We start from the raw sequence: 25,278 nt of genomic DNA on the forward strand, positions 1-25,278 counted from the left end.
TTTTGTCTACTATTTTTCTTCAGTTTAGTTCCCTTGATTCAGTTTGCCACTAGAGCCCATGATTTCTTTGTACCCAGACACAGTACCTTTAGAGGTTAATTGTTGGGCTGAGAGCATGAGTCTTATTCCGTGGTGAACATGTCTATACAGTTACAGAGGAGTTACTCTGAGTCTCTTACCTTCTTCAGATGCAAGTAGAAAGTGAGCCAACGTTCACTTGACATAATGATCCCTACTTGGGTTCAGCTAACTTCTAGAATGACTTCTAGAACTCAGAGACATTTTGCTTACTAGTTACCAGCTTATCATAAAGGGATATAACTCAGGAAGAGGTAGATGGACGAGATGCATATGTGGGGCAAGGTGTGGGGAAAAGATTCGGAGCTTCTGAGCCCACCACTCTCCCCACGTCTCTACCAACCTAGAACTTCTGCACAAGAAAGCGGGACAAACATGAAATACTCGTTTCTTACTATAAATTACAATATCATGGCCCTCATGAAGAAACCCTCCCGGGCATTTAGTTGGACACATTTCCAGAGGTAAGGAACCGAGTGCTTAGCTATATAGTCCATTCATTCATCTGTGGGCAACCTTCATAATGAAGGACCATCCGTCATTATGCTAAACCTGATAATGTTAACAGCACCAACTTTATAGAGTCAGAAAGAGGTGGATTTAATCTCTAGCTCTGCCCTCCTTATGTGTGGCTTTGTGAAAATTACTGGACCTCTATCAGCTGAGCCTCCTCAGCTCTAATATGAGGATGGTAATGATACCTGTCTCCCCAGGTAGAGAAGAGGAATAAATAAAACGATCAATGTTAAGTGCTTGGTGGTGCCTGGTGCATAGGAAATGTTCAATAAATGTTGACCATTATTATTATTAATCCTATACCTATCTAGAGCAACACAACACAAATCTATTACCATTTCCACCTGGCAGCCCTTCAGAATTACAGGCTTTTCTTTCCAAGCAAAATATCCTATACATTGGACAATATGGTCTTGCTTCCTCACCCCATCAGGGGAAAAAAAAAAAAGAAAAGGCAAGCATACATCCCCAAATAACCTTATTTACAAAGTAGATACATATATGATTGCAGTGTTAGTGTATACATGACAAAATATATGCAAAAAATATTTTAAAGCATGAAACCAAGATGAATAAATGTTTTTACATCTTGTCTCATTATATAATATTTTATATGACACAAAGAGCCTATTTTGCTCTAAGTATAATAAAAATATTTTAGCGAAAGCAATGTCCTAGGATTTGCTTCATTATTTTTTAATCCTTAGTTTTACACTGGAAAAGCAATTCACAGGTTGTATCAATACTAGATTTCAGGGGCTGTCAAAGCTGAGAACCAAGTATCACTAAAATAAGTAGATCCCATAGAAGACGAGCCTACAGCAGTACTCTGAGTCATCAGACTCAGTGGTTCAACCCTATACTTTCATGCTAATGTTTTTATGACATTCAGCTAGGAAATTTTCTTCCCTAATGTCAATCAGATGTTCTTACAAACTACCTGCAAGGTATTGCATTTTTATATTTCCAGTGAATGTGTTCAAAACCCAATGAAAAAACAAACAGGTGAAAAGGTGGGTTTCCATATTTTTAAAATGTATGATATGAGAATTTTAATGATGACATGCATCATTTTATGCAATAAATGAACTATTTCCATTCTTTTTTTCCCAAATGGTCCCTACATAGCATAGATTTCTTTCAAATGCATTGTTTTCCCCCTCATTATTAATATATCATCTTTCCCTTAAAGAGACAAATCAAATGTGCTTAATTTAAAAAATATCTGCTCTGTAGCATTATTTCTGAAGTCATTTGTTATCACAGAAAATAACCAATTTGGATAACTTGTATTTTTATTAAAAATGACTAAGTCTTCAATTTTGTCAACTCTTTGCAGTAATTTTCCTTGAGATGACCCACAAAGCTCTAGGTGATAATATAATCAGGACCCAGAAACCACAGAGAATCAGACAAGCAAGAAAGTTGATTCAGGCACGTTTATCAGAAGTTGCCGAAGGAAATTAGGGGAGGGACCAAGAAGAATCTGGGAAATGTAACTAGAGCTTCTAACTAGAGCTTCCTGGTACTGCAAGAGGGTACAAGGAGATTCGGGCAGCAGATATCAGACCAGTCCACTCTGGCATCGTGGAGGTCCCACAGTGACAACTCTGACCCAGATGTGGAAATGGCATTTCAGTACCCAAGAGAACCGGCAAAACAACAACAACAACAACAAGACATGGTCTAGGTCCTAGGGGAACCAAGAAATCAGGAAGGGTCTCAGTGCAACTGGAATACAAGGCTGGAGAAAGACCAAAAACAGTGCCTGAATATGATGCTAAGTTGTCTTGTAAGGAGTATCTTATTTCTCTGAATACAAGACAAAGGATCAGAGTCACAGAGACATCAACTAACACTCTGAAGACCACACATCTTAAGAAATGGTACAGGTAGGACTTGAACCCAGATCCTCTAGCACTGGAGATGCTAGTTTCAAAACCTTTGCTCTCTGTCCTAAGAAGGGGACAAGGGCCTAATTATTAAGCCAGGATAGTAGGTCAAAACAGAATATGCACCCCCGTTAACAGGGCGAGCTATTTGAAATCCTGATGTTGGGCTCATAAATTCTCCACCACCACCACCCATCCTGGATTACTAAGTCTATTTTCCATGGAGGCTGAGGGGAATTTAAGCCGAGTATGAGTTTAATGGATCCAGTTTTGAAGTTACAAGACAGGGGAGCAGGAAACCAGGCTCTCCACTATCTCCTGTAATTCCCTACACAAAGTCATTGTACAGAGAAACTAAGGCTCTGAAAAAGCAACTAAACTACTCAGTATTGTCCAGATGGTAAGAGGAAAGGCATTCAAGTCCAGGGTCCCTAATCTTAAGTACAAGCCCCTTTTCATTGTACCACAGCTTCTTACACACTGCCATTTAACTCCAAGATTGTGGAATTCTACACTTAATCAATCCAGTACACGTTGTTAGCTAACTAGCACTTTATATAGTGGTGATGTATGTAAAGACGCAAATTCTCAATTGGTAAGACTCTGTGGTAAATAGAAATCTCTGTATCAGTGAGCCCAAGGTAAGAAGTCTTTTCATGTATTAACCAAGCACAGTCTACTCTCCTGCTTATCTGTTATCAGATAACTATCTTCTCCCAGAGTGGTGAGGAGGAAGAAGTTCGTTTTATCTGGGAGACTAAATAATATAATTAAATATGTAAAAAGAAAAAAAAAAGACTCAATTAGGTACGAACAAATTCCTTATCATGGGAAATCAAAGTAGAAAAAAGAGTTCAAGTTCAAACACTCAGCTTTAGCTTCTAGGAAATGTGCAAAAATTATAGACCCCTAATCTAAACCCATAATCAGCAGTATAGCCTTCCTGACTCAAATCTGCCTAAAGCATCTCAATGGGCCCTCCAGTCCCCGGCATGAACTCTATTTCAGCCTCTGTTCACAGGTTAAAAGAGCTGATTCGCGCAGTCTCAGAACTGATCATTCCCTTCCATAGTGGATTTGGGGTGAAATACAGATAAAGAATAGCCTTCTTGGCCAGCCATGTGTGACGGAGAGGGTCCTTCTTTCCTGACTTTTCTCAGTTTGGTTATGCAGTAGGGTCTCAACCACACTCAGTTTGTCCTGACCACCACTATGAAGCCCAGTGTTATGGGATGGTTAAAAACATGGGCTACCGGGGCGCCTGGGTGGCTCAGTGGGTTAAACCTCTGCCTTCGGCTCAGGTCATGATCTCAGGGTCCTGGGATCGAGCCCCGCATCAGGCTCTCTGCTCGGCAGGGAGCCTGCTTCCTCCTCTCTCTCTCTGCCTGCCTCTCTGCCTACTTGTGATCTCTGTCTGTCAAATAAATAAAATCTTTAAAAAAAAAAAAAAAAAAAACATGGGCTACCTCTGCTCAGAGAACCCTTAAGTCACACTGCACCCTTCAGCACCTTAAAGTTGATTTCCAGTCACTTACCCATCAAGTCCATATTCCCCTACATAGTTGTAAAATCCTTAGCATACTACCTCCTCCTTACCTTTCAGTTCCATCATCCTGTTCCCCCATGGCCCTCCTGTGAGTGAGACATATGTATTCACTTCTCTCATTCAGGCCAATAAAGCTCTATAGTCACTCAGAAATCTGGTTTTCTTTTCTTTCTACAAGAAGTCCGCCATGACTCTTCCAACCCACATTGTTCTCCCCTTCTCTGAATTCTTAAGACACTCAATAAATAACATACAGTTTGCACTACACCAGTCTGAGTATTTCATCTGTACTAACCCAAACTCACTTTCTGAAGCCAGGGGATAGTCTTTGGTATCCTCTCTTGGATGGGACGGACGCTGTATGGAAGGAAGGCATATTGTCCAAAGCAATACAAGTAAGAACACACACAGTTTTGGAGAAAACAAATCACCAGCACTTTTGAAGATTAATGTAAACACTAACAATGCTTACAATGGTGAGCCTCAGAGCTGTGGGGTCACCTGTCCGTAAAAGGCAGGGTACAGCACTTGCTTTGGCAGCATATATAAGGCGAGTACATTATCTCGTATGTGGCAGCACACAGTGGGAATTGTTCCCAGCAACAGAAAGGACCTCACTAAGGTCACCCCAACAGAAGTGGAGCCCATTTCCATTACTGTAACCTAAACATTAGTGAGTTCAGCATGAAAGTTGTTAACACCAGCTCAGAATATGCAACTTGCTGTTGAGAGGGCTAACTAGAAGTTTTCTTTAGAAAATCCTTTTGCAGAACTTAAATTTGCTGACATTTTACCCTCAGGCCTTTCCTATTTTTGAAGATAAACCACAGTTGAGTGAATCAAAATAATTTTGCAGCAAACAGCCATTTGACCAAAGCAAACCCATTGAGACATAGAGCTCCTGGGTTATTACCCACTTCCAGCCTCCATCAGACATGAATTTATTGATCAAAGGGGAAAAATGAATTGAAAACTAAGTGTTCATCCGAACTCCATTTCCTGAGTTATCTTGGGGTTATGGAGAGTCTTAGCTATAAACTTATCACCAATAATCCATCTCACTGGATGGTCACTAGATCTTCTTAAGTGTCTTAAACCTAGCACTACTGGAATAATCTGAACCATTTTGCTGTGTGTTTTCTATAAAAACCGAAGATTTCAATGTGCAACTATAGACATTTATAGATATCCCGTAAGTTTTGTGGCTTCAGAAGCTCATGCTACTGATATTAAATAACGTACCATTCTCACTGACAATCATACATTCTGCCCTCTTTCAATGTTGTAAAAGTCATAATCATTCATTAAAAGAGAGAGAGCCAGGCTACTATCTATATTATGTCAAATCCATCAGGTGTGGTGAACACAGGTAGCGAATGGTTCCTCTTCTCTGCTCATCTCTAAGCAGCACATAGCACACTGCCTGGCCTGAATAACATCAAGCATATGTGCCAACACTGAATTTTCGGGAAAAACGTGATTTTTGCACTCATGCCATTCACAATCTAGTTGAAGAAACTGATACTGAATAAACACAAAGTGTACACTTTAGAATTTTGATGGGTGCTAAAAAGAAAAAATGCTAAAAAAGATATGATTATACTGGGAATAAATCAGAGGCCTTAATTTAAACTGACAGTTGGGGAGTTCTTCACTGAAAAAATGACATTTGCAGCTGACCCCTGAAGCATCGGTTGAGAGGGACCAAGCAAGGTGTGGGTGGTAAGCCTTCCTTATAAAGCATGTGCAAATGCCAATTTGGTGTCTCTGAGGCAGTGAGTGAGAACCACAGATGCTAAAGGGCAGGGGAAGATGGCATGAGATAGGGTCCAAAGAGTAAGAAGTGCAAATTTTACAATGGCATCAGTAGTGTTGGAAGAAATTGTACGGAATGAGGAAATCTTTTGAAAATGGAGTCAAAGAGGATTTTGAGGTATGTTGATACTGGGGAGTGAGGGTGAAGAAGCCAAGTTTAACTGTCACATTTGTAACACACAGTTGATAGATGGTAGTGCTATTTATGAGGAAGAACTGAGGAGGAGCAGTTTGGTCAAAGAGAAGAGGGAAAAAATTTAGTTTGCTATGCGTTCAGAAGAATATATAAAGAAACTCTAATTAGAGATAGACTAGAGCAGTCAGAAGTCAAGTATGAACTTAAGAGTCATCAACATACTGGTAGTACTTAAAGCGATGGGAAAGGAGATCTTCCCAGCGAGATTATAAAGAAAAAAGGCAAAAGGCTCAGAGTAAAGGTGGGGGGGGGGGGGGAACAAAAAGAAAATAAAAAGGAGTAAGAGGAAGAACAACAGAAGAGTGCAAAATGGCAGAAACTAACAGGAAAGGGGGAAAGTACTGAATTCTCCTAAAAGATGTTTTAAAAAGAATTTAAATTGCTCATTAGATTTATTGGTTATGGATTGGTGCGTTTGGCACATAACAAAGTAGTTTTGGTGGAGAGACATACCATGAAGAAACTTGGGAGGAGGCTGAGGGGGATGGGATAGAAGAAAATGAAGACAACAGATACAGACAGCTCTTTCTAGAAACTTTACAGTAAGGGAAGAAAGAGAAACAGAGCAGGCTAGGCTGCAACTGAAGACAGGTTTGCAGAGTAAAGGGTAATAGCAACCATCAGGGAATCTATATAAAGGCAAGATTCAGTACAAGCTGGTATTTGTCTTAGCTTAGGCACTCTAAAACATGTCTGAGGAAGGACTTACATGGGAGTAATTTATTTTTATACTCCAACCCAGAGAAAGAGGTTAGATGACGAAAGAGAAGAAAACAAAGAGGGAGAGCCACCTCAGGAATTTATCATCGGCTCACCACCACCCGGAAATGGGGTTCAATCATGCTAGAGTCCCTCTTAGGTGTCATTTAGGATATATTCAGAATTCTTCACCCAAAGAATGGAAGAGAGGAGTTGATCACTCGTCAAAAGTCACCCTATGGTGTATTAACCTCCTTGCACTGTCTGATTTGTACATGGCTCTGAATGGTAGAGCGGATTCATTTGAGTGCCCCACTCAGATGTAGCAGAGGAGTCCAAGGCAGAAAATGAGACAATCAGTATAACTCCAACCAGTATCTGCCAAGTTAAGTCTGTATGGAACTAGTTGCTATGGTAACAGCTAGAGTAAAAGATGGACCAAGAGGATGTGAAGCAGAGTGTCAGACAAAGGTGTCTGACAGAACGTCTACCTTGATATCCATGCACTCCACATCTTTTCCAGGCTAGAGAGATGAAATGCATTATGTCTAGTTCATGACAGAGTTGGCACGTAGGTTCTACAGATTCCTGGCCTCGAGACTTCCCTGTGTCAGTTTAAGATTAATTACTCTAGGTAGCAGTGACACCAGACAAATAAATTAACTGAATAATTTTTATGTTTTCTTGGTGACAGATTCAAGCAATGTTTTAGAAACATCAACCAATTAACTCAATATTTTATGTTCACATACTACATTCAAAATCTGAACATAGTCGTATAGATTGTCAGAGAATATTAAATATGGTCCTTGCTTTGGTATCTCATTAAGAGAATAGTTAGACACACGAAGAGATCTAAAAATAGCAGAAGACTGGATATGATTAAATAACAAATGGGCAATAGGACTGTGTCAAGCTAGTATATACTTACTTATGGCAACGTTTCTGTTTAGAATGAGTAGAATCTCAGAGATTTGGAAAGCAACTATGAAAGCCATTTGTTTTGGTAGAAACATCAAACCCCAGTCTTAGCAGAAACCGTATCTGGGTAGACAAACTAAAGGTGATTTCACTTTCTTCTGTAAATGTTACCATATTTTCTATAATTCTGACAATAAACATGTATTACTTTTATATTCAGAGAGTATTTTTTACATAACCAGGGGATGTGAAACAACTCGAACACTCATATATTGCTGATGGCAATGCATAATGGTGCAGCCACTTTGGAAAACCGTTTGGCACTTTCTAATAAAGTTAAACATACATTTACCATACAACCCAGCAATCCTACTCATAGGTATTCATACACGATAAAAAAAAGTTCTCTCTCTCCCTCTCATATGCACACACACACGCATGTACACATGCTTACACACCACCATCACCACCACAAATGTTTAAAGCAGTTTTTTAAATTGTTACAAAAATGGGAAACAACCTACATGTCCTTCAGTTGGTGAATGGGTCTGCTCTGGTGCATCCATACAATAGAATACCACTCAGCAATAAAAAAAACAATGAACTATTGATACATACAACATGACAGAAAACTGTCAAATGCATTAACTGTGTGAAAGCAGTCAGATTCAAGAAGTTGCATAATACATAATTGCATTGCTGTAACATTTTGGAAGAGGCAAAATTACAGGAACAGAAATGATCAAAACAGAGGAGGACAAAATCAAGGGCTGCTGAGTAATCAAAAGAATTGACCAAGATGGGTTCTATGTGGATCATTGAGAACCAAGAGGGAACAAAACCTGAGAACCATTAGAGAAGCCACAGCAAAGATAGCAGTCTACTCTAGAGTCATAAACCCAAAAGGACACATGAACCTTCACATTGTCCACTTGTACCATGGACATTCTTTAGATTGCAAGTGATCAAGACCAACTCTGGCTTGAGTAAGTCACATAGAGAAGAAAAATGGTGAAGAGTTATTAGAAGGATTCTGAATAACTCACTAGAGGGAAACTCTCATGTGCCTTGAAAATCTTCACCATTGCTGTGGCAGCAAATTTCAATCAGCTGAAGACAGGTGCAACTGTACATCGCCTGGCCCAGCCTTGCAGACCTCCCATTTCCTGTGCTGGGTCTCCTCACTCACTGGGCACTCATGCAGCATGTAAGCCATAAGTAGGGAGTTAACCCCATGGGGACACATCTGACCAATAGGAATAGTAGTCCATGAATAAATGTTTCTTCTTCTTCCCCATTCAGAGCAACAGTTCTGAGATCCATTTTGACAGTCTCCTAAATCAAGTCTTTGGCATTAAGGACCAGTAACCAGTCGTAGTGGCCAATTCAACAACTTATCTTTGTATTGATTAACTTTCTTCCCCATTTCATTACTGATGTCACAAACTCTCTAAACTCATTATCAAAGATACCATCTACAGGCTGGGCTTCATCTCTGTCTCTGTTTCCTGGGGAACCCAGACGAAGATAAGCAGACCTTGGGAAGGATCCATTATAGCTCTAGACATTTCAGCTATAGAAATTTATGGACTATCTCTTAAGGGTGATGGCATCAATGGACGCAGCTCTAACCAACTTCCAACCACTTCCCAGGAGACAGTCTGATTCACCAGAATTAGGTTACATGCATATTCTGGGGTCAGAGCACATGGAACCCCATGCTCTAATCTCAACAGAATCACTTGGATTGGGGAAGGGGCAGTTCTCCAAAGACTATGAGAAGGCAGGGAACAAGCGATAATTTAGGAACATTTTGTTATCTAGTCACAATTCACTTTTGGATCGTGTTAACATATCTTTTTTTTTTTTTTTTTTTTTTGCCCAGTGTTCCAAGATTCATTGTTTATGTACCACACCCAGTGCTCCATGCAATACGTGCCTTCAATATCCACCATATCTTTAAAAAAAAAAAAAAAAAAAAAGTTTTGTGCATTGTGTCTGAAGTGTAAGTTTCTTTTCTCTAAGAAATCAGTATTTTGCTAGACATTGGTTGCAGCATTAAAATAGAAAACATAAACATGAGTCAGGTGTATTATGGGATTTTCTGGTGGGTTTTTCTGATACTTCAAAATTGTTACTTTGAATTTGGAAAACTTATACCATAGCAATTGTTAAGATAGCCAAGTTCATTTTTTCCTCATTTTAATTTTCTCTCTCTCCAGGTTAATATCCAACACAGGTATTAAGCACTTGCCAGCTGTTCACAAGATTCAATCTCTCCAAAAGGTTCTACTGTAAGTTTTTCCTTGAGAGTTGACCTACTCAGTAGATGTCTTGCCCAATGGCCTCAGGGCCTGTAATATGCATTGTTTGATGTAGATCCTCCAAGTAGGTCACTCTGGGTAAGGAGAGGTAGGAAGGCAAACAGGAAGGATCCTTGGGTTTTACCGGAAAGCCAGCTAAGCTCGGTTTGAAAACAGCAGCCTCCTCAAAAGACCATTATCAACAGAGGGGTCTCCTTTCTTCACCACTCAGTGCTTTTTATACCTCCCTCCTACAACTATACCCCTCACCCCTCACAAGTTCACACTGTTAGCAAGATAATCTATTTGCCTTTTCTCAAGACATCTGCATTTTCAAAGAGGAGGAAAAAAGGCAATGTGTAATGCCAAGTTTACTTTCAATAGTGAGATTGTAAGAATCTGGACAAAACCAAAAGGAAATGATGAGGAAGGGGTATAAAGAGCTAAGGAAAAGGGGGAAGAAAAGAGAGACGGGGAGGGAGAGAAAAAGATCTCTCAACATTTCTCAAATTGTTCTAGGCCGTTTACTATTCCTATATACAGTGCACTTGTTAAATCTGACCACAGGGAAGCTTGATGGGAGCATGAGGGACATAATCTAAAAAAAAAAAAAATTTTTTTAAGGAAAAAAAAAAAAAAAAGATTTTCTCCATCCTTCCATGCAGGAAGAGAAAAATCAATGATACAACTTTTCTGTGACCCGAGGGGAACAGAAGGAAGTAAACTGGCTGGAAGAGGGGGGACTGAAATGGGAGGAAGCTGAAGGTCCAAGTACAATGAATGGAGAAGTTCCGTATGTAGGTAAAAGGTCAGTGTTACTGGCTTTGTCACAGTGAGCAGGCAAGGATAATAAAGGAACGTATCAGAATCTTAACACAGTGAAATTAGCTACAAAAATGTCCAGACACAAGAGAAGAGGAGGAGCTGTCAGCAATTTCATTTTTAGGAACTGATATATTGAAGATAAACTCAATGTCATTTATTTCCCTAACTTTGAACTCATCATCTTTCAGAACACTAACCGTTCCAACACTGCCTCAGCTAAAGACCATATCATGCCCAGGAAGCTAAGCATGTGGAGGTGATAGGAGTGGAGCTGGCTTAAAGACCTAATATATCTGTACTTTCTTCTAGAGACATTCAAGATAATATCAACATCCACACAGTTGAAAGAAATTCTTTCATGGGACTGAGTTATGAAAGTATGATTTTGTAAGTAAAGAAAAAACTCCAGTGGAGTAACATTTGGTTTCTGATTTAATCATCTCTCATAACAGGATGCTCCTTTTATGTTTGGGTAACTTTGGCATTACACCATTTAAATTTTTCTCTGCTTCAGTATTTTTCTCTCATTCCCCATCTTTACATTTCAGAATCACAACATGGAGTCATGTTAATAATTTATGATTCTGTGGTGCGATTCAAATATTTAAAATTGCTCTTTGAATGATGGTCTCCTGCGATGCAACATCTGTTCTGAAGGACAGAATAACTCATGCATCAATAAAGCTAGTTATTGCCTGGCAAGGCTTTTGTTGCCCAAAGAAAAAGACCAAGGAGGAGGCTGAATTCGGAAGATATTCCCTCATAACCATGCCAAGCAGCTCCTGTTCAACCCCATGCTGGGCGTGAGTTGACTTCTCTTTTTCTTGGAACAATCACATTTTTTAATGAGCTTGAGTTAGTCCCTCTTACTCTGGGGAATGTTTTTAAATGCACTCTGTGCCAATAATGGACTATTTCATCATCGTTCATGCCAGTAGCCTGTGCGGCAATTCATCCACTGCCCAAGATGGCGAAGAAAGAGAGAGCTTGGGGCTACCCAGGTGTTGCAGGGTCTACGAAGTTAGAGAAACAGAATGGCATTTGGGAAACTGGTAACCACCATTACATCTTTAGGAAAAGCATTTTATCCTTCCAGTTCATAAACTGTTGCATTTTTTGAAAAATATACCAGTGTGTGTGTTTAAAATATGCCATTACTTACAAAAGGTAAGTTCCAGCCAAGGAAGAATTTCAGTCATTTTCAAAGCAGTTACATAGTTCAGAGACTACCCAGCAATACAAAAAAGAAAAGAGGGAGGGGGAAGAAACAGCAGAGATGAGGACATGCTGAAGATTAAAGCTAAGCACAGCATTTGATGTAAATTAATTAGAGAGAACAATAGGAAAGATTTCAAAGAGACTAGCAGAGGCAATGCAAGTATGAAGGGAAAAAAATTAAAATCAAAGGCATGTATTCAGAGTACATAGTATTAGGACAAAAATTTTAACCAATACCTCATCCTTCTCTTTAATACACCCATGATATTCAGAATTTATGTGCACCTGTATTGGAATGAGTCAATGAGGTATGGGAAATATGAAAGGGGAAAACAAAAGAAATAAATTAAAATATAGGCAGAATGAAAGTGTACAAAATAAAGGCAATTATCCTAAGAGGACAGGAGGAATAATTTACTCTGACTGGCCTGTAACATGAGGTTGAAGGAACAGTTAAAGGGGAAGGTGGCTGAGAAAGAAGGCTGTGTCTAAGATGGGGCTTTAACAGGTAAATGGGATATAGCCAGGCAAACGGCAAGGAGAGGAAACAATCATCAAGTCTATGGAGGTTAAAAAAAGGGAGGGGGGAGGAGGAAAGAAAGTTTGGGGGAAAGAGGGAGTACCTAGTAACATCAGCCCACCAGGTTAGAGTACGAATGACAGTGCACGGATTGTCAGGCTACATTATGGAAGGAGACTAGTGACAAATGCCATCAGGTGTACCTGGACATCCTGTGTGTCTTTAAATCTTGCTCTAAACATCTTTAAATATACTGATTCTAAGTTACTTCATGTTATCATGTGGCAAATCTATTAACAGTATTTTATAAAAATACATCATTAGGCAGGAGTGTGCAGATATCCTCACAGTTTTCTACTTTGACACACATTCTTTTTGTCCAGATCATAAGACAAAAATCACAAGAGGGCAAGGATCCTGATCTAAAGAGGGCTTACCTCTCCCCGGGTGAAGGCAAAGGACCTGAGGAAATAAGAACTTAGGACACAGCTTCACAAACCCAAACCTACCAAGGAAATGTGCAGATCACGGCTGTTCTTCTCGGGCTTGTGTTCATGGACACTACGTGGCCTCCCAGAATTTAGAACACACTCTCCCGGACAGGAGAGCTTTCTTAACAGTCAATACTTCTCAGACCCGTCTCTAAAGGATAAATTCACTTTTGTGAGAACAAAATCTATTTTTCTTGACCTCAGATGGTCCTTAATCTATAGATAATGGAATCAGAAAATCCCTCAAGAAAGTTTAAGACCCCAGGTGTTCTTAGTTGGGGTGACCCATCTGGATGCAGGGTTATCTTCTCCCACTAGGAACATCCAAGTGTGCTCAGAAAAAGCAGCATGGCTAAATGGCACGGACGACCAGAGGAGTTTTCTGTGCATTGGTACTTTTCAAAATCTTAAGTCCCTGCTCTAAAAGATATTATATATGTATATGATAATAATGGATTATCAGATACTGGGCTAGTGACTCAGAGGAAAATGAGCAATAAAGGTCCATCATTTCCCACCCCATCTGAGCCCTTTCCCACCCCTGCCCTGCAATCACAGGGTCTGAATGGGGAAAACATCTAGCTATGACCAACCAAAAGAACAGCCTCAATTCAGAAAAAAATAAAATGAGCTTTTAAGTGTATCAGCTCCCACCATGTCCCAGCCATAGGAGAGGCTCACTCCATGTGCATTTCCTCCTTTTCTTAGTTGGGTTCCATCCCACTTGCCTGCCCCAGTGAGCTTTAAGAGGCCGGGTCCTCCCTATCCCCTGCCTCTTTAGGCTGAGAGCGGATTCTGCTTCTGGAGCCTCCTGAGCCTCTACTGAGGCCACAAACACGTAAGATTAAAGAAAACCATGACCCAGTTATTCTTTAGCTGATGCTTTGCCCAGTTTGTCCTTGTCACCATGATTGTCGTCATCATCATCAGGCTTTAAAACCAGCACTATATCTCTTAAGAGACTAAGAGTGTACATAATAAATGTCAGCTTCTCTCTGATAGTAGCTCGAGTGTTACAGCCTAATGTAAACCCCAAGGCCGGAGTTCTGGACATCCTTTGTGTGTGTGTAATGACCCACTGCTGACATCAAAAACTTCCACCCCTCCCCGTAGGATGGTGTCTGTTGTTTGAGAAGGATCCATGAAGACAAAAGTCTACTTCAAATACAGGAATTCTTCTAAATTCATCTGTATACTATTTCGTCATAGCAAGATCTATTTGCAGGAAATTTATATACAGAAAAATCTAGACTACAGAAACATAGGTGGAGCCCACCCAGACTTACACATGCCTTTGTGTTAGATGAAGGGTCAGCCAAATCCAGCCCATGAACTAGTACTGCTTTGTACAAGTGAACCTTTTGATGACAGGGAACACTGACACTGAATCTAATTAAGCGAGATGGTATCCTGCCCAGGAAAAAAAAAAAGAAAGAAAAGAAAAAAAAATCCATGCTTTTCAATTGACATCTATTATTAAAAAAATCAGTACTCTATTTTAAGTCTGGTCAAAACCTTTGTCAACATTGCTTCACACTATATTCACAATATCCATGTAGTATTCTCCATTCTGTCTCTTGGCCCACAAAACCTAAAATGGCTTGTCTGGCCTTTTACGGAGAAGTTTGCCAATCCCTGTGGTTGACTGAAAATCCCAGGAAACTACATCCTACAGGTTAGGGGCCACTGTCGCACCAACTCACAACCAGGGACAGGCTGACAGAGCCGTGAGCAGGCGGGATAGCAGGGGTCCACGCAGGTCGTTGCAAGGTAGGTGGGAGCGGAGGTGCACAGCTCCTCCATCAGAACCCACCAACTGGCTGCTGATGCTTTAGAAAGATTTACCTTGTTCCTATCTGGATCTCTTTATGTAAACTGGTTTTCAGGAGGCAGAAAAAAAAAAACATACGGTTGCTTTCCTGTGATTATAAGTGTTTCTAGCTACCCATCGCAAGCCAGGAAATACGGGTCTGCAAGACGCAGGAGCCTCTCGGGGTCAGCTTTTCAAACACTGTTATTTGTAAACCCGCTGAGCCTGACAAGGAAAAGAACCTGACAGCAAATCAAGAGCAGGTGGTCAAAGGCTCTTCGGGCTAAGCTCTCCCGACCTTGGATTTTGTTTTGTTTTCAGGTCCATCCAGGAGCACAGCAGTGCGGAGCTGTCCGCCCAAGGTGTCCTTGGTCTCCACTAACCTGCTCACTGTCCTTTGCACAATCAGGCTGACGGCTCCACATCCAGCCCCCATCCACCGCAGAGGCCCCTCCTGTTCCCACTCACACTACTGCGCCCTGCCACAGCCCACAGTCTCCGTAATTGATTTCTCTTCCTTTCTGGCTTAACCCAGAGCCACTTCCACAAACCTCCAATAACCAGGTCCCTGTGGGTCACAGGAGATGTTCAGGTTGTCTGACAGCTTAATTAGATCACCTTTTGATGACAAGCAGACCTGCTGCTATGTGTGAGCATGGGTGAGAAGCTTAAGGCCTTAGAGAAAGAGGATATAAAATGTTCTTTGTCTTATAAACACTTGTCCAATAATTGCATGATTTCGGTCCTTCAGGATGGGAAAGATCTTTGTCTCATGCCCCCATGGTACCATCTCTACTCACTAACGATGTGCATGAAGACCATATGGATCCAGGTGGTAGGCCTAAGTGTGCCCTTTCAAAATGAATTTTCCCCCTCTGGATATGGAATACACGCACATAATGCAATCTTCGAACATCACATGAGGTCACATGGTGATAAATCAGCCTCCCTCCCACTCCTGTCCCTGAGCCTTATGGGTGGCATTTTATTTATGCCAATAACCTGCAATGTCTGACCTTGCCCCAGTGCTTCCAATTATGAAACCCCTTATTGTTTGCATCTAACATTATTGTTTTTTTAATGGGCCTTTTATTTCAGATGGCTGAATAAGAATGGCATTCAAGAAATACACAACTGTGCATTCAATGGAACCCAGCTAGATGAGCTGTAAGTAGCCCTGACTACTCTTCCAGCCCATTTAGAGGGAAATGACTCTTACAACAGTGATATTTATGTGGCTTTTTGTCCCCTTCTTCTCTCCTTAACTCCATCCCCAGGAATCTAAGTGATAACAATAATTTGGAAGAATTGCCTAATGATGTTTTCCACGGAGCCTCTGGACCAGTCATTCTGTAAGTAGCTTCCCCTGTTTCCATGCGCTAGAGATTAACATGTCCAAGTCAGAGGTCAACTTTCTCCAATTCAAAGAAGCTTCCCATATAGGGTTGGCAATTAAGGTCAGTCTTGACCTGTGTCATCTACAAAGACTTCCAAGGATAATTTCAGGCTGATCTATATCCTGACTTTCAATAACATAACGGCAACTAATATTTAATGAGCACTAACCAAGCCCCAGGCAGTGTTTTAAAAGCTTAAGAAGCATTTCTAATTTAATTCTCATAAAACCTCTGTGGTAGGAGCTATTGTTCCCATTGTAGAGAAGGAAAAACTGGCTTCCATGGAGGGATGTTAACTAACTCATCCCAAGTCATGCAAATTTGGTAGCATATACTTAACACCAAACTAGACTGACTCGACGCACAGGTTCTTAACCACTCTGTCATACATTTCTCCCCTGGAGGGGAAAGCACAGGTCTCCTTCTTCACCTTCAATATCCAGGAGTATGTTCCCCTGAGAGATCCCCAAACACACTTATTTTTGGATCCTCTTGGCCTTGATTCAAATCTCCTGGACTCCATTCAGTGCCCCAAAGCCCTCCAGCAGCATCCCTCTCTCTGGTGCTACTTCTTCATCTCTGTCTCCCATTCTCTTCTCATGAGCCCCTGACCTTCCACTAGGGTCAGGCCAGCTGCCACCACTTCCCTGACCACCTTAGCCAACAGAGAATTCTTCCTCCTGTGACTTCTATAGCCTTCATGGTGGCAGGGACCCCACTCTTCAAGAGATTTTTTAAAATGTGTTTTCCTGGGCTCTCAGCAAGGCCTACTCCATCTACTGATGAAATGTATTGCAGGAAGGAAGGCATCAAGAAGGAAGAAGTTAGATGTAAGAAGAATTAGTGAGCACAGAAATAGACATATGGAAAAAAATCAAGTTTTAGTAGATGATCCATCCATGGTCTGCCCAAGGTCAGTTGAGGCATTTGAGAGCCACTGCACTCCACCTTGTATTTGGCAATCAATATAGACTCCCACGTGTGGTTCCTTCTCTCCTTCCCTCCTATCTGTCAACATCACTTTTCCTTTTCACTCAAAAGTTTATCTTCTCCTTCAGGTTGGAACGTAATGTATCTTCCAGAACTACACCCAACTTGTATGGTAGAGAAGAAACTCCACCGATGGTTACTATTGATGATAGAGCATGTTTGACCCATAGACAGGATTCTGCCTCTTTGAAAAGTACAATGATTATTCTAGTACGCCTGCCTTCAGATGGACAATATATGCAAAAGAAGGAAGTGTCACATGATTAAAGCAGAGAAGCCAGAGCAGACTACCTTGAGTTAAGACCATTCCTTCACCTCCCGAAGCCTTGGTCTCCTCACAGAAAGTATTCTCCTAAGACAGACAATTACTAAATATCCACATTAATACAACAGGTCATGATGTGCGCTATGATGCCCAGGCATAATAGAGAGTGCAGGCATATGGTCCATATGCTCTAATATACCAAGGACTTAGACAAACAGACTTCGAGACAGAGCCGTTCATGTTCTGACCACAAGAGCAGTTTGTCCATTTCCCTTACCTGAAAGTCCTAAAGATTTTGAATGCTCCTAAAAAGGCACCTCTGTCTGTTATGGCAAAACGTCGTCTGTGAGGGGCCAGCTTTCCCTTTGTTACTTGTACTGAGTATATTACTAAAGCATAGCTCCTTAACCCACTCTGCTACCAAGAACATGCGAGTTGGACTAGATCCTCAACTAGCTCATTACCCAGGAACCCAAAATCAGAATTTTAAAGGGACCTGATGGACATCAGACTGCCACTGTAAGTAGCAGAGCTTGGACCAAGAATGGGTCTTCTGCCTTACATTCCACGGATTCCCACTATATCATGTTGTCTAAATCACATAAACATGTCTAATCACACATCTTAATGTTATACAGTTGTCTGCGAACTAAAAGATGGGGGGGAATAATTGTAAGCCCCAGACTCCCAGCCTAAGTACCCCAGTAAATGAGAAGGACACACAGCACAGAGGCACATCTCCTACAGGAGCATAAGCCGGTCCCAGGCTGAGGCACGGCACCACGTGTTCATCTGAGCATCTAACGGAGAGCATGGACATGAACCCCTCAGCGGGTCCTGCCACGCATGCCAGCAGGAAGAGAGAGGTCACCATCACAAGCAGCTCACGGGGTCCTCAAGTTACAGGTGCATTTTTCAACCCTTTTACCACAGGAACAGACCTGGCCAGAATGAAATGAATAACATTTACAGAAAACCCAAAGGAATTATGAAGCACTTGCCATGACTTAAAAGGGTAGAGGGTGGTAATACATTCCTGCATCTTTTCATTACAATGCATGAGGATACATGTGCAAGATCCTGGCCAAAAGCCCAGCCTGTGATTGCGAGTCTCCTTCTCCTCTCCCAAGGGGCAAGAGGATTGATCACCTCAACATGGGCCTCCCTTCTTTCTGGGGCTTTCGGGTTAGTCTGCAGATGTCCTTCCAGTCTGTCTGCTCGGCTAGGATTCTATGGCCTATTCCATCTCTTCCTCCTACAACCTGATGTGCCAACTCCAGCCAAACCCTGGCCTGAGATCTCCTTGCTGACGTGTGCGCAGAAAAGGAGCCCACCGCAGGTGCTATGGGTTGATGAGTAGGAGGAGGGCAGACTGTGAAGACTGCTTTGCACAGTAGATGCTCGGGCTAGTGCTTTGACTGTGCATTGGGGCAGAGTCCCGTTCCCCCAAATAAGCCTGTTATATGGATGTTTGCATGCAGGAGGTTGACTGGGGAATGCTACTGGAGTATGTGAGAAGTAACCGCTGGGAGTAGAATCAGGCTAAAAAAAAAAAAAGTCAAACTGCAATGCATTTGCAACAGAAGCCCCAGCTAATCCCATGGGAGCTGTACAATTAAGATGGCCCTTCAAAGTTGTGCTGAATTAAGGCAAGGGGATAGTCCCCCTCCTCAACAATCACATGATGCTGACTGTCCCTGGGGAGGAGACAAATCGTGGCTAAGTCAGGAGAAGGCAGTTCCAGAGGAGAGCTCAGCTATGAGCAGCTCAGCTGGGAGTGGTTCCAAGCTTGATTATGCATCACAATCACCAGTCATGCTTATAAAACCCTGGGATGTGGATCCCTACCCCCCAGAGTCGTACTCATCAGGTCAGGAGTGGGCCTGAGAAGCTCCATCTCTAATAATTTGCGTCGATAAAGCTGCTGTTGCTGGTCCAGAAAGTTCACGGAGGATCACTGCACCAGAACCAATGCTGGGAACTGGGAAGCTTCGCCCTGTCTCCATGGTAGCTCTTCCACAAGCTAACTGGCGGGAATCTTCCTCCCCAACAAGCTCAGCCCTTTGTCCCCAGTACGTGCATGCAAAGGATTCCAAGAGAGTGAAGTGAAAAGTGCCCAAACCAATGGTAACTCCTTTAATGAAGGCAAAAAATTTTAGATGAGTGAAAAACAGAACCTCTGAACACCAAAGGGTGCGAGGGTGAGATGTTCCACTGCAAAAAGAAACAGATGTGGAGAAAGCCAGGGGTGTACATGCACTGCCTCTGAGTTTCAAAGGAGAAGGCTAGCATCTTCATTTTCCCCTCCAGAGTCTTGACCTTGAACATCAGTGGCCAGCTCAGTTCTCACCTGATATTCTAAAGTCACTCAAGTTTTGGGGTGTGTTTGTGTGTGTTAAGCAATCAAGCAATTGCTGTTTCCTTCGGAAACTGTTTCCTATGGGGAAAATTTAATGCATTGCCTTTGCAGGCTGGAGCTTAAGTACAATCATATTCTGATGGTTTATCAAATTGATTTGGCTATAGCTCAGATTCATTTGATAGTTCAGATTCAAACCCTGAGTTATTTGTATAAGAATGACTCTCTTCCCTTACCAGTGTACCCACAGTCCTATAGATAGTAAATTGCCTTTTTATTCCGCCTGGGATCATGAAAGAGAGATCTTCTAGCCATCTGTCAGTGTAGTATCCACCAGAAATGTGCTCTCATTTATGGAAATGATTGACCTGTAATAACATCTTTGCTGGAAAAATAGAAATTGTTCGAATCAAATTTGTCGCCCTGGCTATACCACACTTTATTGAATGGGGCACAGAGTGCAATTTAACTCCTGCCTCTCCTGACTCCGGGCCTTATTACTGACAGCTGTCTCCCTTTTTGCTTTGTGTCTCAAAAACAGGAATCCCAACAATGTTGAAACAATTTAGGATTACTAAATCTCTTCAGCGCCAGCCATCATTCCATTATGTCTCCTGTTAGTACTTTTCAGGATTTAAATTCTCCAAACCAGTCCCTGCCAAATATAGCATGTGCTGAAATGTTAACCAAAGTGACATCTTAAAAAAAGAAAGACTGCAGTCATTAGACCAGCCTGAAAGACAAGGATTAAAAACAGCAGCCCATGACTAGCCCTCCCCGCTTGTCCAGCCCACCAGCCCGAGGAATCCCATCTGTGATAAACCTTCTCAGCCATTCCCTGAGCACACTGGCTCATGCACGTCCTACAGTTAGCACATGTTGACTGAGCACACTGGCTCATGCATGTCCTACAGTTAGCACATGTTGACTGAGCACACTGGCTCACGCATGTCCTACAGTTAGCACATGTTGACTGAGCACACTGGCTCATGCACGTCCTACAGTTAGCACATGTTGACTGAGCACCTCCTGTTCTGGTATAAGGGATGGAGAGATTTAGAAATAAACAGTGTCTGCCCTAAAGTAGCTCATTCTGGTCGAGGGACAAACGTCATTGCCCAGAACAAAATGCTCTGCAGAAATTTTCCTCAGGAGGCTATAGTAACAGAGCAGATGCCCAATAAATCTTTGTCACGTGATACAGTGACTTTAACAGATGAAGTGACAGCATGTGAGGAAGAGAGTGCTAGTGCCTCACTTCCCGCAACAGTCACTCCACTCCCTTCCTACCTTCAATCCTTTCTCCTTCCAACCCACTTAACACGGGTTTACAGGCACCTACTATGGGCCAGGCTCAGGGTTCTCAAGACTAATCCTACAAAAACACAGCTTTCAGTGAGTCGTTACTCTGCTCATTATAAATTCTGGGCTCTTCTACCTGGCTCTCCGGGCTCAAAGACTTAATCTCATTTATTTATTCCTCAAAATATCCTTGGTCAGAATAACCATTCTGAAAACCCCTCATTGGCTATGCTTTGTGCTCTGGACCTCTCTCCAAGCCCACTTTCAGCCAATAGTCCTAATAATCCACTTTTCCTGAAGATGTGAGTAACTGACAAGGTCTTACTTTTCTACCCCTCCCCACACCCCACCCAACCCCCACTGGACGTTTGTGTCCTAAGCACGGGAAGTGCTTTTACAGAGAAACTGCAATCAAACATTAGACTTCCAGTCCATGAAGAAAGATCGTAGCCAGGAAAAGAGAAAGAGTTTTAGGGGAACAGAGAGCAAAAGTGGGAATATTTGTAGTTCAGTCTCAAACCACACTCAACACTATCCACTTATCTTTGTCCCTGCTGATATAAATTTCTACAGATTTTTCTTAATCCATGGAGATAACAGAAACATTTTCGGCCCGTCCAAAACTTAGAAGTCTTGATAGGTTCCATGTTTACTCATTCCAGCAAGTATCCAGCAAGCTCTAAGCCAACCCTTCTACAAAGACGTATTTCCCTATCACTCTGGAATCACCTTGCCAAAGACAGCTTTACTGACATGAAAGTGACTCTACATCCCTCTCCTACAAACCACTCCCTCCTTTCAACATCCACCAGCAGAAGATCTGGATCCCAGGACTCTGACAAGATGCCTTGGCCTCAGAGCAGCAAAGCCACCTAGTGCGAAAGACAACAGCTTATGTATTTCGTAGCTGTGATAGGAGCAATCTGCAATACAAGCTAGCTCCAGAACCCTGAGAAGGCAGAGGCACCAAAGCTTCTCAATCTAACAGCTAGGTGCTGGACTGTATTCAGGTCAATCTACCCAGCACATTACCCTGCTGCTTCTCTCATACACATCTATTTGCTTGTAAACTTTGCACAAGGTTGCTCCCAAGGAATGGTGCCTTTGATACTCTCGGTTACATAGAGTTGCCTGCTGCAGAAGCACCATTTTGCTGACCAACCTTGAAATCCAGATTTCCTCCCTCAGTCTGCCTTGCAGTCTTCTCCCATTAGCTCTCCTGGGAGACTTGCTCCAGCCTCTCATCTATCTGTACTCTGATGCCAATAATGAACCATCTCTGCTCATCAGAGGACTATCTATTGAGTAGATTTCACAAGCCCTGCCCTGTGCTCAATATAATGTATAACACCAAAGTGTGTAAATAATCCCAGCTCTCAGAGCATCTGAAATCTGAGCAGACAAAACAAAGATACAGGAGAAGTCAAGCAGTATGAAACAATAGAAGAGATAACACAAGGTGTCAGAAGTCAGGGAACATCACAGTTGGCCAGGGTGACCTAGCTCTTCGTCTCCCATATCCTTGTTCAGTGTCACCCCCCAGACTCTCTTCAAACAAAGCAACAATTTTCTGGGGGCTTACTATGTGAAAGGCACTACTGAGAATGCAAGGAGCCCTCCACCATCAAGGAGAGATAAAATGCAAATACAAGGAGTTAGTATATAAAACAAAAGCTAGTAAGTGATGAGAAAGGCATAAAATATACAGAATATAATGCTATTGCACTCCATGGCTTTCAGGGAAAAATACCTCTACAACTATTAAAATGATGGCGATGACAGGATCACAGAGACTTCAGTGGGAGTCTGGGATCTCTATTACAGCACAAAGACTATCCTAAAACTTAGCGGCTCAAAACAATCATTCCATTTTGCTCATGATCGCGTGTTTCAGAAATGTGGGTGGCTTATCTCTGATCCATGTGATATCTGCTCAGGTGGCTGGGGTGGTCTATGTGCAAGTGGTCCCTTTCACTCCCGTGCCTCGTGTATCTGTGCTCACTACTTCTTCTTTCCCCTTGCTCGCTCTCTCCCTCCCTACACACACACACACACACACACACACACACACACACACAGCATCTCATCCTCCAGGACCTCTACACACAGCTTGGATTTTTCCTAGCATGGCGGTCTCAGGGCTTTCAGAGTTCTTCCATGGCAGCTTAGGGCTCTGTGAGACCAATATAGAAGCTGTCAGCTCTCTGAAAGCTAAGGTCCAGAGCTGGTAAAGCAACACTTTCATCATGCTCTATTATAGTCCAAAGGCATCACAGTGCGGCCTGAACTCAAGGGAAGGGCAAGTAGACCCTGCATGGGAAGAGTGTAAAGAATTTGCAGTCCTCTTTAATCTACCACAGTATATGAGATAAGAGCAAAGCACTGCATGGAATATAAAAATTTATTTTTAGAAATCTTCACTTAATGTGATTTTTTATATATATTCTGAACTCAAGGGGGGGAACATAACTAAGAAAAAATAGTCCTCTGTTTTATATTGCTTGCTTTTAAAAATATGAAAAATGTTCATGGCAGGTAATGATTGCCCTGGTTTCAGTTGTTCCTGAAGGACTTCTTTTTATACCTTCATCTCATTCCTCGGATGGAGGCTTGAACTGTTTTATACAAAATGGGCAGTCTGCTTTCTTTCACACTTGAGCGGGGAGAAAAGCCAGATGAAAGAAGAACTTGGACACAGAGACCAGAGCGAATGTCAATAGCAGAACTGGTCAGTGGAACAATGGTGTGAAGACAGAAACTAGAGATTTTCTAGGGCAGAGAAGGATGTTGAGAAGCTCCAGAACAATGGGGAGTATAAGTGGAGAGCAGGCCAGCGTAGCTGGATCACTGAGCAGTGGGGAGTTGAGATGTAGCACAGGGACAAAGATTCATGGATCAGACTCTTATTTCCAGGGACCTCATCTCTGAAGAATCCTAATACTTTGGAGATAACCAGAAAAGACACTTTGGAACACCAGAACTTTCACCCTATGGTGATGGCAATGACTGCTGTGAGAAGTGGTTCATTCCAGACATATGTAGAAAGCCAAGATGTTTTGCTGAGGGTTTGCATATGGGGTGTGAAAGAGGAACCAAGCATGCCTTTCAAGTTTTTGCATTAACAATTGGAGAGGCCACAAGTAGAGGTTTGGGGGGATAATCAGGAGCTCAATTTTTAATACCCAAGGTTTGGCCTTCCCTTCAGACATCCAAGCAGAGATTTTAAGGAGGCAGCCCAATTTAAGAGCCTACAGTTCAGGAGAGAAGAGACATATAGGTGAGATAAATATAAGTGATCCAACAACATATAAATGGTGTTTAAGCTATAAAATGAGGTGAGTAAACCTACAGATTAAGTGTAAAATAGAGGAAAGAAGTCTAGGCTCTGAGCCCAGGGGTACTCCAACAGCTGGCAGTCGGGGGGAGCCAGGGAAGAAGAAACATTCAAAGCATTAGGAGACAAATATTACCAGATACCAAGCAAGTCACCAAGAAGATCTAAAATTCCTAAATTTGTACGTACCTAAAGCATTTCCATAAATATATAAAGCAAAACCTGACAAAACTAAAAGTAGTAGTATACAAATCCAAAATTATAGTTGGAGATTTTAATGCACTTCTCTCAGCAGTGATAGAACAAGCAAAATAATAATAATAATAATAATAAAATAAATAAACAAATAAACCAGTAAGCGCACAGAAGTACCTGAAGGACAGATGCCAAGTTTACCAAATTTGTCAGCACTAACAAGGAAGGGACTAAGTGAAATTATACACAGGTGCTACACAAAGGTAATCATTAGCTCTCGAATATACACCTGCCTAATATCAAGCAGAGGATAAGCAGGCCAGGCATTAGTATTGGTAGGTAACCACTACTACTAAAGGTAGGACTTGAGGAGCAAGTGAATAGAAGCTGGAGCCTCAGCAGATCTAATGACGGCTGGAGTCATAAAGGAACTGTTGCTTGAGGCAAAGGATAGATGAGAAATGCCTTAACTTTTACCCCTGCTCTTAGCCTCCCATCTCCCACCAGTTTCATTTGCTGAACCCCCCGAAGCGGACTCACAAGGGGCTATCTGGGAAATGGAACCTGCAGAGGCCATCCCCTCTGAAGCACAAAGCAGAGCATAGA

The 25,278-nt window shown here is 42.0% G+C and overlaps 1 protein-coding gene across 2 annotated transcripts in view; it reads left to right on the plus strand.

Annotated features, from left to right (window-relative positions):
• Window positions 1–25,278, plus strand: part of FSHR (follicle stimulating hormone receptor) — a 176,697-nt gene that overhangs the window by 145,373 nt on the left and 6,046 nt on the right. The window contains exons 5-8 of one of the 2 annotated variants that reach the window (XM_045979536.1): window positions 9,886–9,957; window positions 11,101–11,178; window positions 15,929–15,997; window positions 16,108–16,182. In XM_045979536.1, coding sequence (XP_045835492.1) covers window positions 9,886–9,957; window positions 11,101–11,178; window positions 15,929–15,997; window positions 16,108–16,182 — 294 coding nt within the window. The remainder of the gene's footprint in view (window positions 1–9,885; window positions 9,958–11,100; window positions 11,179–15,928; window positions 15,998–16,107; window positions 16,183–25,278) is intronic. The other variant, XM_045979537.1, reaches the window with a different exon arrangement.

The sequence above is a fragment of the Meles meles genome, chromosome 15 (assembly GCF_922984935.1).
Source record: "Meles meles chromosome 15, mMelMel3.1 paternal haplotype, whole genome shotgun sequence".
Lineage (NCBI taxonomy): Eukaryota > Metazoa > Chordata > Mammalia > Carnivora > Mustelidae > Meles > Meles meles.